The 12,324-nt window shown below is 42.0% G+C and overlaps 1 protein-coding gene across 1 annotated transcript in view; it reads right to left on the bottom strand.

Annotated features, from left to right (window-relative positions):
- The window catches only part of HSPA9 (heat shock protein family A (Hsp70) member 9), a 70,174-nt gene that overhangs the window by 15,345 nt on the left and 42,505 nt on the right, over positions 1-12,324 (bottom strand). Inside the window, exons 6-14 of the mRNA XM_075856328.1 lie at positions 11,613-11,686; positions 9,940-10,046; positions 9,552-9,714; positions 8,704-8,796; positions 6,743-6,952; positions 6,402-6,629; positions 5,630-5,734; positions 5,371-5,488; positions 4,058-4,152 (exon numbers count right to left, since the gene is read on the bottom strand). Of these exons, the coding sequence (XP_075712443.1) occupies positions 4,058-4,152; positions 5,371-5,488; positions 5,630-5,734; positions 6,402-6,629; positions 6,743-6,952; positions 8,704-8,796; positions 9,552-9,714; positions 9,940-10,046; positions 11,613-11,686 (1,193 nt within the window). The remainder of the gene's footprint in view (positions 1-4,057; positions 4,153-5,370; positions 5,489-5,629; positions 5,735-6,401; positions 6,630-6,742; positions 6,953-8,703; positions 8,797-9,551; positions 9,715-9,939; positions 10,047-11,612; positions 11,687-12,324) is intronic.

Genomic DNA, 12,324 nt, shown 5'->3' with positions numbered 1-12,324 from the left:
CGCTTAGATGAAGCAATCGAAAGAGATTGCTGCAGCTTAGCGGTTGGTAGCAAAATTGGCAGCCCTGTATGCGATCGCAGGCCTGCCAATTGCGGCTATGACAACAGGAGGCCTAACAATGGCCTGCTGGTCTGGTATTACAGAAGCAGATAAGGCAACGCACAGAGGGAGTCTAAATCGGCTTGCCGTCAGTGAATGACAGATCTAATACATTGCACTACATAGGTAGTGCAATGTATTACAAAATAAATCCGACTGTTGAAGCTTCAAATTGTCCTAGTAGAACTAAAAAAAAATATAAGTGTGAAAGTGATTACGAATGTTTAAAAGATGACATTTTGAATAATTGGAATCCATCTTGTGGCCTGAAGGAGCCATTGAGATTATGAAGTTATGTTGCTTTACGGCAGAGACATCCATGTCATGCCCCATCTCCTACAAAACCTGATCTGCGCTGTAATGTAGATAACAGCAGTGGTTTTTATTTTGAAAATCAATCATTTTTGAGCAATTTTAGATTTATGCTAATTCGTTTCTTAATGACCAACTGGACGTGTTTTTACTTTTTACCAACTGGGCGTTGTGAAGAGAAGTTTATGACGCTGACCAATCAGTGTCACACTTCCCATTGTTCCAGCCCAGCTTCTTTCACTGCACAATCAGTGTAAGGGCGGATTCACACGAACGTGAGCGTTTCCCGCACGCATAAAACCCTGCGTTTTGCGCGCGTGGCAGCATCGTGACAGCTCCGTGCGTCATGTTCATATGGAACCGCGGCTGCATGGTTTTCGCGCAGCCGCCATCATTATGACACTCAGTTTGGATGTTTGTAAACAGAAAAGCACGTGGTGCTTTTGTTTACATTCATAATTTTACTGCTGTTGCGCAAATCACGCACGTCCCACGGAAGTGATTCTGTGTGGTGCACGTGATTTGCACGCACCCATTACTTCAATGGGTGCGTGAAAAAAAACGACGAAATATAGAACATGTCGTGAGTTTTACGCAGCGGACTCCCACTGCGCAAATCTCACGGACAGTCTGCACTGCCCCATAGACTTGCATAGGTCCGTGCGACCCGCATGAAACCCACGCGCGTTGCACGGACGCAAATCGCGTTCGTGTGAATCCCCCCTAACAATGGGCTGGAGCAATGAGAAGTGTATGAGGCTGATTGGTCACTGATTGGTCAGCGTCATACACTCATCTGTACAACGACCAGTTGGTAAAAAGTAAAAAACAAGCCCAGTTGGATATTAAGAAACTAATTAGCATAAATCTAAAATTGCTCATAACTTGCTAAAAAAATGAGTTTTTCAAAATAAAAACCACCGTTATCTACATTACAGCGCCGATCAGATTATGTAGGAGATAGGGCACTTATATTCTGGTGACAGAGCCTCTTTAAATGTAGTCACTCTAGCATGGAGAATACAGATGAATATTTATGTGTGTGTAATAAAGAGCTGCTCAACCTTGGAGAGCAACCCAGATTTGTGTTTTTCGGTGTAGATCTTTTCAGAACGGCAGATATGGCACTAGGTATGCGGTGCTGCAGTCCATACGTATTGTTTAACAGATCACTCCTCCAGCAAATCTGCACAGGAGGCCGAGGTGACGTCACTTCGATTTAGTTGGGAAGGAGGTGAGAAATGCCCAATTGTTAATTTTATGCCAAATTTTAGTAAAAGTATTTTTGTTGTTGTGGTATTAATCAGGTATCTATAGGACCTGATGGGGGTGGGTTTCTCAAGTGTTCTAGGTTACATTTGGTTTTTATTTTTGAGAATAAATTGGAATCCACTCTATTGAAATAAGTTTATCTATATGCAACATGGGTTTCCAATGTAAATTTGTAGTGTAGATAGACTTCAAATATAGTATGTACAAGACCGGATACGAGGTAAATTATCCAGAAACCACTCGCCACCTTGTTTGTCTCAAGAAGCGGAGCTGGAGGCGCTCACAGAGGCTTGTAACCCGGCAAAAGGCAAGACTGCCAAAATTTACACGGACTCTAGGTACGCTTTTGGCATCACCCACGATTATGGGCACATTGGCAGTAGGAACTTTGTTGGATCATCGGGTAAGCCAGTAGACTGCAAGAGATGAAACACCTGGCAAAAAGAGTATGTGCAGCCAGGTAACAGAAAATGGTCTTGTCTCTGGATTCAATAATGCCACCACTAGGTTTGTAGCAGCCTGAATGATGTGCGCACGGCATGACATGGGTACCTTTGCCGTTTTACCTATGAGAAGTGCACCCTGGCCAGATTACCCGTTCCAGCGAATGCAGAACATACAACTACTCGAGGTAGATGTGCATGAACATGTGCTCGTACGTGTAGACCTGTTCTCAGGGTGGCCTGAAGCCTGGCCAGTATTTTCCCCACTGCAAAGAACACAGCCAAGAAAATGGTCAGTGTGTAATTAACAGGGGAAGAGGTTTTTCTCCCAAGTATTGAATTGGTGTTTGTACAATGACTAAGATATCAGCAGCTGTAGATGCGGTCCCAAAGTTAGTTTGTTTGATAACGGTATTCAAGAAGTGTTGTGGGAATATTAAATACGGAGGTTACGTTTTATGTAAAGTTCTGGATCAGCATGCCTTAGCATTGGACTATTGGGGACATGTGTCAGTATTAGGATTGAGTAAAAGTATAACTTCTCAGGGCAAGTAGATTCCCATTTGAAAATATATCTTTGTTGTGAAAAGAAAGGTTTTAGAGTAGAAAAGTCTGTGCAATATATATATATATGTAGAAAAAAGTAGTACTCCGTAGTGAAATGGCGGGTCCTATGCGCTCCTGACCTCAATCCATACGGTCCTATACATATATGCAAAAACGATCGCAGCACTCCAAAGGTTGATTTCAAATAAAGATGTTGTTTATTATTCCTTGTCCAATAACAAGCTACGTTTCAGTCCTCTCACATGACCTTGCCGGAGGTAGAGGACAGAGGAGAACCACCAAACAAAGTCCTGATGACATCAGCAATTGTCAAAGTAAAGGCCAAAGACCTGGGAGAACTTGTCAGCAGCATTCAAGTGCCTTAATAAGTGACCAGGAGGGGGGGGGGGGGGGGGGCGGTAATAGATCCACTGGACACCACCGTACAGTCTGACTCCACAGTTGTGTGGGTTACCCTAAGGGCAACAGTCAGTGAAAAGCAGAAGGCAAAAGAAGAACAGGATGATTTACAGGACTAGACAGTGAACCGATTGTTATATTGTCTGAGGATTGTAACTAACGTATGTAAATATGCCACGGGTCTGCAAATTCGAATCGGAGGTGTTTTACGTGGAGTTATGAGGTGAAGGTCACTGGTTGTTGTCACTCATATGTAAGAAGTACATGGCAGCAATGAGAGCCTTGAGGTTATGTTACCTGGGTGTCTTTAGGTTTGAGAAAGATGCTGCCCGCGACCTATATATCCGCAGGGGTAAGTCCCATTAGGACAGTAAGTGACAGTGAAACACCATTCTTATGACCAATACATGTACCGTGGCAGTAGAAGTTCGGACTATTGCTAACATTAGTGGGATTAGCAGTAAAGAAAGGTCATAACAGAGAAATCAGATGGTGATGCAAACGAAAGCTAAGGTTTCTGTTCGACTTTCTGTTGAGGCGTTCACCCGATGGAAATCTCCAACGGAACCCCTGAACGGAAAGCCAACACTGATGTGAACCGGCCCTTAGTCCTACTCTAATACAATTTGTATCAAGTCTAAGCAATGCTCTGTGAGATAAAAAAAAAATCAGCTGCACAAATCTCAGTTTACTACAATGTACCAGTCTGGGGCCCAGGCAGTTTATCTCAAAGCATTGCGAGACTGAATACAAATTGTATATACACTTTTCAGCGAAGAGCAGGAATAGCGATGTTTGCAGCTTGTGAATGTAAAAAACGTGTTCTCATTCACGGACTGCAAACTAATATCTTGAAAACTGAAAAAAAAAAAAAAAGTATTGGAAGGTTGGAGGACTTCTTTATATAGCAATTATGCTTTTACACCAAACCCCATTTAGCTACACAACAGAATTTCAATACTTGCCTTTCGCCTTCTATCTTCTTCTGCATACTTTTCAGCATTTTTGACCATATTTTCAATATCATCCTTGCTAAGGCCACCTGAAGACTGGATAACAACTACAAAAAAATAAATAAATCGGGTTTGAGAGATTTTGAAAAATGTAAACTAAAATTCATGCAAGACCATAAACTCTCCCCCAATGTCAATCACTGAAGCCCAGTAAGTATTGATGCTTTAAATAGAAATGACTAAAGAAAAGTGGCAACTTGGCACCTGCTTTATGTAAACTGGTTGCAGCTTTTTATATTTATAGGGAATGTGTCATCAGAAACTAAAACTATTTTGTTTAAAGTTTTTATGTTAAACGTATTTAAGAATTTTTGGTGTGTTTCGAGAGAGATCAAGCTAGAGAGATATTTTGCTGCTCTGTAGAGATCAACTTCTCAGCAGTCATTCGATTGTCACAGACAGGATTTAAGGTACAGGCCCTTTTACACCGGCCAATAAGAGTCCGGTGCAGCCGAGCAACAAGACCTCGTTGATCGGCGCTCGATAGCTCTGTGTGACAGGAGCTATGGATGGGGGACGAGCGGTCGTTACTCCGATCGCTCGTCCCCATCCCTCATGTCGGCAGCGACTTGTGCTGCCGACAACGATATTTTACTTTAAAACGATACGACAAGCAGATGATTGAGCGTTTGCTCTTTCATCTGATGATCGCTCCCGTTCACACAAGCGTTCTATGAACGCTCGTCTGCACGATATTCTGCAAGTGTAAAACCCCTTAACATCTCTAATCACGATAACACAGCACCCACCATTCACAATAGGTGGACACAGTTCCCCTCCCTTTCTGTACTATGACCTCTGCACAGGTCACAGAGCATGCCTAGAATTCTCTCCTATAGAAATCAATGGGTCCCCTCCTGTTCACAGGTTCCGATGGTTCATGTGGCTGTTGTAAAGCACATGGCTCTGGTTTTAGTTAGGGGGAAAAAATAAATAAATAAATAAATAAATAAATATATATATATATATATATATAGAGGATACATTTCCTTTAAAACTTTTGACATGTCAGAACATTTGATCGCGGGGGTCATTTTAGCCAGTTGGTCTTAGTGCTCGGACCCCCGCCAAACAAAAATTCTGAAACGTCAAAAGTTTTATTAAAGTATAGGTACACTTAACAATATCTGCACGCACTAATAAAAATAAAAAAAATCTAACAAAATGCAAACAAAACTAGAATGCCAGGAGGGAAAAAAAAATACAAATAAAATTCTGAATATAAAATCAACTTGATTCCCCAACTTCCAAGAAGATGAACTTACTTTGCTGTTCGCGGCCAGTTCCTTTGTCTTTTGCAGATACATGCACAATTCCATTGGCATCTATGTCAAAAGTAACTTCTATCTGAGGAACACCACGTGGCGCTGGTGGAATTCCTACCTAAGAAAAATATAACATTTTAAAATACATTATTTTTTTTTAAGCAGTTGTGTTTCTTAAACCCCGAGTATAAAATGTTGCCACTTCCCCCAAAACATGTACCTTTTAACAGAGAAGATGAATTTAATCTTGTTGACTTACTAGTGTGAACTGTCCAAGAATTTTATTATCAGAGGCCATTTCTCGTTCACCTTGGCAGACTTTAATTTCTACCTGGGTCTGTCCATCAGCAGCAGTGGAGAAAACCTAGAAAAGAAATTGAATACAGACCATGTATTACATGTAACTACAAAAAAAAAAAAAAAGTAAACAGCAAATATGAAGGTTCACTTTTATTTTTTATCCTATTAGAGAACTTGCTCCTGGGAGGTGGTCTCCCTGTTCTGAAAACCGCTTCAGCCCTAGGCTAGGTGTGATCATGTATTAAATCGTCACCCATTCATTTTAATAGGCCCTTTGTAATACTATATTTCGGCACAGGAAACGTGTGACTCCTTGCAGCTTCCCAAGAAAAAAAAAAACAAAAACAAAGAAAAACAGTTGGGGCAACCCCTCCAAAAAGAGGGAATGCAGGGAAGTAATAAATGCCTCATCCCTACCCTGTGCATCTGTGAGCAGAAATTAAGCTAGTTTAAGACTAGAATTTGCACTGGTTTTGCTAAATTGTGGCACAACATAACCATCTGTGGCCTCACCCTGGCATATACTGGGTATGGTTCTGAAAATCCATGTGGATTATGTGTCATTGATCTGTCCTTAAAAAATTCTCAATTGGTAAGGGATCAACTAATAATGGGTAAAGATTAATAAATGTTTATGCAATGCTATAATACAGTTCTACACTAACAAAGCAAAATCCAAGCAATGAAACTGCTGATATGCCAGAATCGTTCACAGGTATCTAACCGATTACCTGACTCTTCTTGGTCGGTATAGTGGTGTTTCTGCCGATTAACTTTGTGAAGACTCCACCTAATGTTTCAATTCCAAGAGACAGAGGAGTGACATCCAGCAACAGAACATCTGTAACATCTCCAGCCAACACTCCACCCTGAATAGCAGCTCCAATGGCAACAGCTTCATCAGGATTAACTGCTTTGCTTGGAGCACGGCCAAACAAGTCTTGTACAGTCTGCTGAACCTACAGAAATCACAAAAGTGGAGTAAGAAACATATCCCGCAAGGAAGAAGCTTCACTGCACATTAACAAGGAGCCTGCAACAAGAACCTCATGCCACACATACAGTATTTTACCTTTGGCATCCTAGTCATTCCACCAACTAGTAGCACTTCTCCAATGTCACTCTTGCTGACTTCAGCATCTTGCATAGCTTTCTGGCTTGGTGCCACAGTTCTTTTAATTAGATCGCCCACAATCCCCTCAAACTGAGCACGAGTCAACTTTATATTCAAGTGTTTTGGCCCAGAAGCATCCATGGTAAGGTATGGCAAATTTATATCAGTCTACAAGGAAGGGGAAAAAAACAATATATATTAAACCTATGTAGTGCAGTCATTTGTAGTTCTATTACTTTTCTTGGCAAGAAGTGTGGATTTCCCCCAAGCCGCCATGAGCCTGGTCCATCCATTGTTTTTTTGGGTTATTTAAAATGGGTTTTCTAGGCAAATACATGTTGGGACCTTTAATCTGTAAGTCAGCGTGACTAACATATAGACTAACAAAACATTCTGCCGTTATCCGCACCAGTCACATATCCACGGTTTTCTATGGGAGGACACTAACTTTCATGGCCTGCCTATTTCATCCAGATGAAACCCTCCCTCTCCATGTATTTGGCCACATCATGGTATGACGCACCAACCACTGGGGGAAGTGTTTAGATTGGAGCTGTGGGGGACAGTTGGACATTACCACTGACTACCAATGAAGAGGCGTGGTTGAGATCATCACGTGACTGGCGATAACGATGCAACGGGGCATGTGACCATCAGAGAATCTATATGCAAGTAATGCTGATGTGCAAATTTTGTCTCCTTTAATATGCATTAGCCTGGAAACCTTTTTTCTTTTTCTTTTAAAGGGGGGCAGAAATGGTTAAAAGGTTATTCCCATCTCAGACACTTGGCATATATGCCATAAACACCTGGTAGATGCGGGTCCCAGCTCTACGAAACGCTCCGATGTCAGGAACAAGGGTTCTCCAACTCACCAGGCAGACAATGGACGGAGAATGGTCTCTCTCCATTCTTTTCTAAAGGGACTTTTGGAAACAGCCAGTGGCAGGTAAACCCCATTCTCAGCATTGAATCAGTGCTAAAGCAAGTTCTGTAAAGAAGCGGGGCTCAGTCGCCATTGACTATACTGGATGCAATTAGATAGACAAAGCTGAAGGATCCTGATCAGTGCAGCTCCAAGTCAAGGATTACACATGGAATAGGTGAGGTTTAGGTTTGTGGTTTTCTCTTGTGTGGCAACTGTGGTTATATGCTTTTTTTTCAGCGCTTGTGGAAAAACTCTAGAAGGATTTTCCTCCAATTTAATTAGAAAAAAAAACACAAAAAAAAAAACACGTCTACAGAGGAAATGCCACTTATGAACAAACCCTTACATTGTACTTACCAAACTTTCCAGGTTGCTGAGAGGCAAATCTGCCTAGCTACAGCTTGCTTTAGGAGCGAAGAGATTTACTTAGAGATTTAATATTTAGCAGTCCCTGATATATGGTTTGTTACAAAGCTTTCCCAGGAACCTGAACGGCAGTCGGTCCAACTATATGTGGTGATTATACATCAAATTTTCTTCGTTGTGTAGTGCTACACATTTACACTTGAACTCTGACATTGCTTGTTACCAAGCTTTCCCATGATCCTAAAAGGCAAATCTGCAACGATATAGGAAAGCAGGAAGTGTGTGCACGGCTACCAGAGTGCGTGTGTTGCTAGTGGTACCACTGTGTGTGTACTACAAGTAATGGAATTGCATTCATTTACTACTAACTTCAGAGATTCCCTCCAACAAAATGGCGGCGATCACAGTTTAGACAAAAGCATGCAGCCCAAACCCAGCCACTCCACCTAGACTTCCTGGGTAACATGCACATGGCTGCCTCCTAAGAGTAGTATACACGGCTTAGCATTCTTTTTTGAGTTTGGAAATTGTGATATAGGACAGGACAAATAAACATAATGACATTGTGTTTGTTGCTCTTTTTTTTCTCTTTTCAATGTTTAGTGTGCCTTTAAAATAAACCTACCTGCACAGAGGACGACAGCTCACATTTTGCCTTTTCAGCAGCTTCTCGGACTCTTTGTAGAGCCATGTTGTCTTTCAATAAATCTACACCAGTCTGCCAGTGGAAGGGGACAGAAGATTAGAAAAGAAAAATTAACAAGTTCAAATTCAGTAGTTAAAAAAAATAAATTTAAAATCATCAACTACTGCTTTAGCTGTAGGCTTTCCAAAACAAAAGAAAACAGGGACGCAGCTCGCTTTTACAGTCATCTACGCTTTAACATGTCAAATGGGGTCCTCCAGAAGGACAAAAATTGTCTTTAGTGCCACCTATAGGTAACTACCCTGTAAGTCAGTCTGACCTCTGGCAACCCCACTAATTAGCATAACAAAGGGGCAGTGGGGTTTTTGTGAGGTTTAAAATACGGTCCATATGAATAAAATAATAAACAGCCCGTGAAGCAGCATAATGCAAGACACAACTAGCTTCTAATAAAGGCTGTGTGATCTGCAGAGTATACACAATCAACATTCAAACAGCAGCACCCATAGCATTTCACCGTAAATAAGGCCTCATGAACACGGCTCTGTCCATAACCACGGTCCGCGATTATGAGCACAGCCGGCAGCGGACAGCCACCCGCATTTTCTGCCTGTGCTCCCATATAAAAGTAGATGAGCAGTCGATAAAAAAGCAAAAGATAGGACTTATCCCATCTTTTGAGGAGGTTTTCAACGGTCCGACACCTTCCCGCAAATATACGGGAAGGTGTCTGTGGCTAATAGAAATTAATGGGTCCGAAATTGCGGATGAAATCTACGGTCGTGTGCATGGGGCCTTAGGGGATGTGACTTCCAAAAACTACCAACCTCTCTCTTGAACTGCTTTACAATATGTTCCAACAAAGCTTGGTCAAAATCTTCACCGCCAAGGAAAGTGTCACCATTGGTTGATTTCACTTCAAACACTCCTTTCTGAATTTCCAGGACAGAAATATCAAAAGTACCACCTCCAAGATCATAGACTGCAATACTAGAAGTACATATACACGGATTAAAGATTATATATCTATGAACTGGATAGCTACACACACATTAGTCTACAAAGTTAATATACTTGTTTTATCCGAATCATAAAATAGATGAATTCGAAGCGTGGATTCACGCGTTGCAGATTTTGGCGCAGTCATTTCTGCGTCTGAAAAGCAGTTCAATTTATCAAATAAAGTCTCCAAGTGTAAATATAAAACTAACTTACACTTTATCGTCCGATTTATCCAAGCCATAAGCAAGAGCAGCAGCGGTTGGTTCATTAATAACTCTCAAAACATTGAGCCCGGAGATCTGCCCAGCATCTTTCGTTGCCTAGGAATAAAGGTCTGCATCATTAAAGGGGTTTTCCCACAAAGGACATTTATGACATATCCACGGGACATCATAAAAAGTCAGATGGGTGCTAGTCCCAGAGATGGGACCCGCATCTATCTCTTGAATGGGGTCCCTAATTCCCGGTCGTTTTTTTTTGTGCTCACGCTGACTCCGGACCAGTTATTGATTACATGGTCGGGGTTTATGGAAACCACAGAACACGCTGAGCTACGCAGCTCCGTAACTACTATTCAGTTCTATGGGAGTTACGGAAACAGCTTAGCTCAGCGGTTTCCGTATTTCCCGACCACATAATCAGTAAGTGATCGAGAGTCAGCGTGGGCACAAAAAGCTAGAACGGGGTTTAGGGGGGCCCCATTTAGAGATAGGTGTGGGACCCAGAGGTGGGACCCGTATCTGACATTCTGTGGACATGCCATAAATCCCCCTGATGGGAAAACTCCTTCAACTCAGAAGCCTAAGTAAGCCAGAGTCTGCTCTATAGTTAGAACACTTCACACAAGTAAAAATTCAATGTAGGTTCACATTTGACAATGTACCAACTGTACATTACTGTATCTTTATAGAACGGTGTTCACATTTCTCAGCGCTAATGTCTCCCAGCATTTCTTAAAGCAGTGTTGAAGCCCCTAAAACAGCAGGTGGCAGCAACCACCCATTGTAAACTAAAAAATAAAACCAAACACTAAACGAGTACTGCGGACGCTTCATTATCAGGGTCAATGTGGCTCCCGGCAGGATATCCTAGCTATGCGCCATTATTTTCTAAAAGGGGAAGAAACCAAAACAAGTACTCCAGCCCCCACTTAAATTCTGCTAGTTAACCCCTACCTTCCGTAGCCATTTTCGCTTTTTCCATCCATATATCTGTATGAGGTTTTTTGCGGGATAAGTTGTAGTTTTTCACAGCACCATTTATTGTACTATATAATGTACTGGGAAGCTAGTCTATGATGTGCTAACGGAAACCGCGTAGCTCACTTCTTCATGGTCGGGAATCACACGTGTCAGCCACAACAGTGCAGTAGAATGGGGTTTACTGGGCCCCGTTCTAGGGATAAGTGCGGGTCCCAGAGGTGGGACCCGCACCATACTTCAACTCCCGGCCTCTACTATAGCTTGGTCTATATCTACTGCATCAAAAACCACTCCATACAGCACTTTCTTTCCCCGGCCTCCCATTGATTTCTATGGAGGTTCAGAAGTGGAAACTGCTCCATGATAGGTAATGACACTTTATTTTTGTTTTGTTCTATCACGTAAAAATAGTCTTCACATTTGTAGAATATATTAAAAAGGTTCTGCTGGAATTCGGTCAGTGCTAAGGACAGCACATATCTAGGATATACTGCTACTTTGCAGAGGAAAACACAGGAGCCCCATCAAATCAGAACATTATTGCATATCCCTAATCACTTGCTCTGACGGAGTTCCCGTTCACGCACTATACCATTAATACGTACACTTTGTTAAACTTATTGGCATTAACAATATGAGTGAGTAAGAGGTGTATTTTACCTCTCACTGCTGGCGATGACTTACCTGCCTTTGGGAGTCATTAAAATATGCAGGAACAGTAATAACTGCGTTCTTTGCCGCATGACCCAGATAATTTTCTAGGTAAAGAGAAAAATATATCAAGGTTACACTATTGTGTAAGTTCCCATTCAGTTTAGACAACCAATTTTTTGATTTTTACACTTGTCCTAAGTGGAAAAACAGAATTTTACAAGACTCCCTCCAAAAATGTCCTATTTTTCAACTGAAGAAGCACTTTGAAATTTAAGTCTAATTTAAGATTAGCGGTCACCAGTAGGAATGCACGATGTTGAAACTTCAATACTGTTTCGGTACCGTGCACCCTCAAATGGTTCAATACCGCTAATTTATTTATGTCGATACCAAGCTGTATGGTCACACAGCTAAGTATAGTAACACATGAATGTAGTCAGAACGGGGCTGCGGCTGTGTAATGAAGCCATTGCCCCGCTCCTGAGTCCTGACAAGTGTGCACGGTCAGTGTAATGTGATGCGACCAGCGCTGCACTATTGATTGCCGGCACGGAAGACAAAACACGGCGGGTGTACCACAAAACACCCCCCATGTTCTCGATCTTCAGTGAGTGTTGCGACGCTCATTAGTGCAGCGCTGGCCGCATCACCTCATGTTGACAGCACGCACTTGTGGTTAGGAGCGGGGCAATGGCTGTATTACACAGACGAAACTCCGCTCTAATGGCGGAGATCAGAGAAA

The sequence above is a fragment of the Rhinoderma darwinii genome, chromosome 3 (genome assembly GCF_050947455.1).
Source record: "Rhinoderma darwinii isolate aRhiDar2 chromosome 3, aRhiDar2.hap1, whole genome shotgun sequence".
NCBI lineage: Eukaryota > Metazoa > Chordata > Amphibia > Anura > Rhinodermatidae > Rhinoderma > Rhinoderma darwinii.
This window is presented reverse-complemented; position numbering and strand designations above follow the sequence as displayed.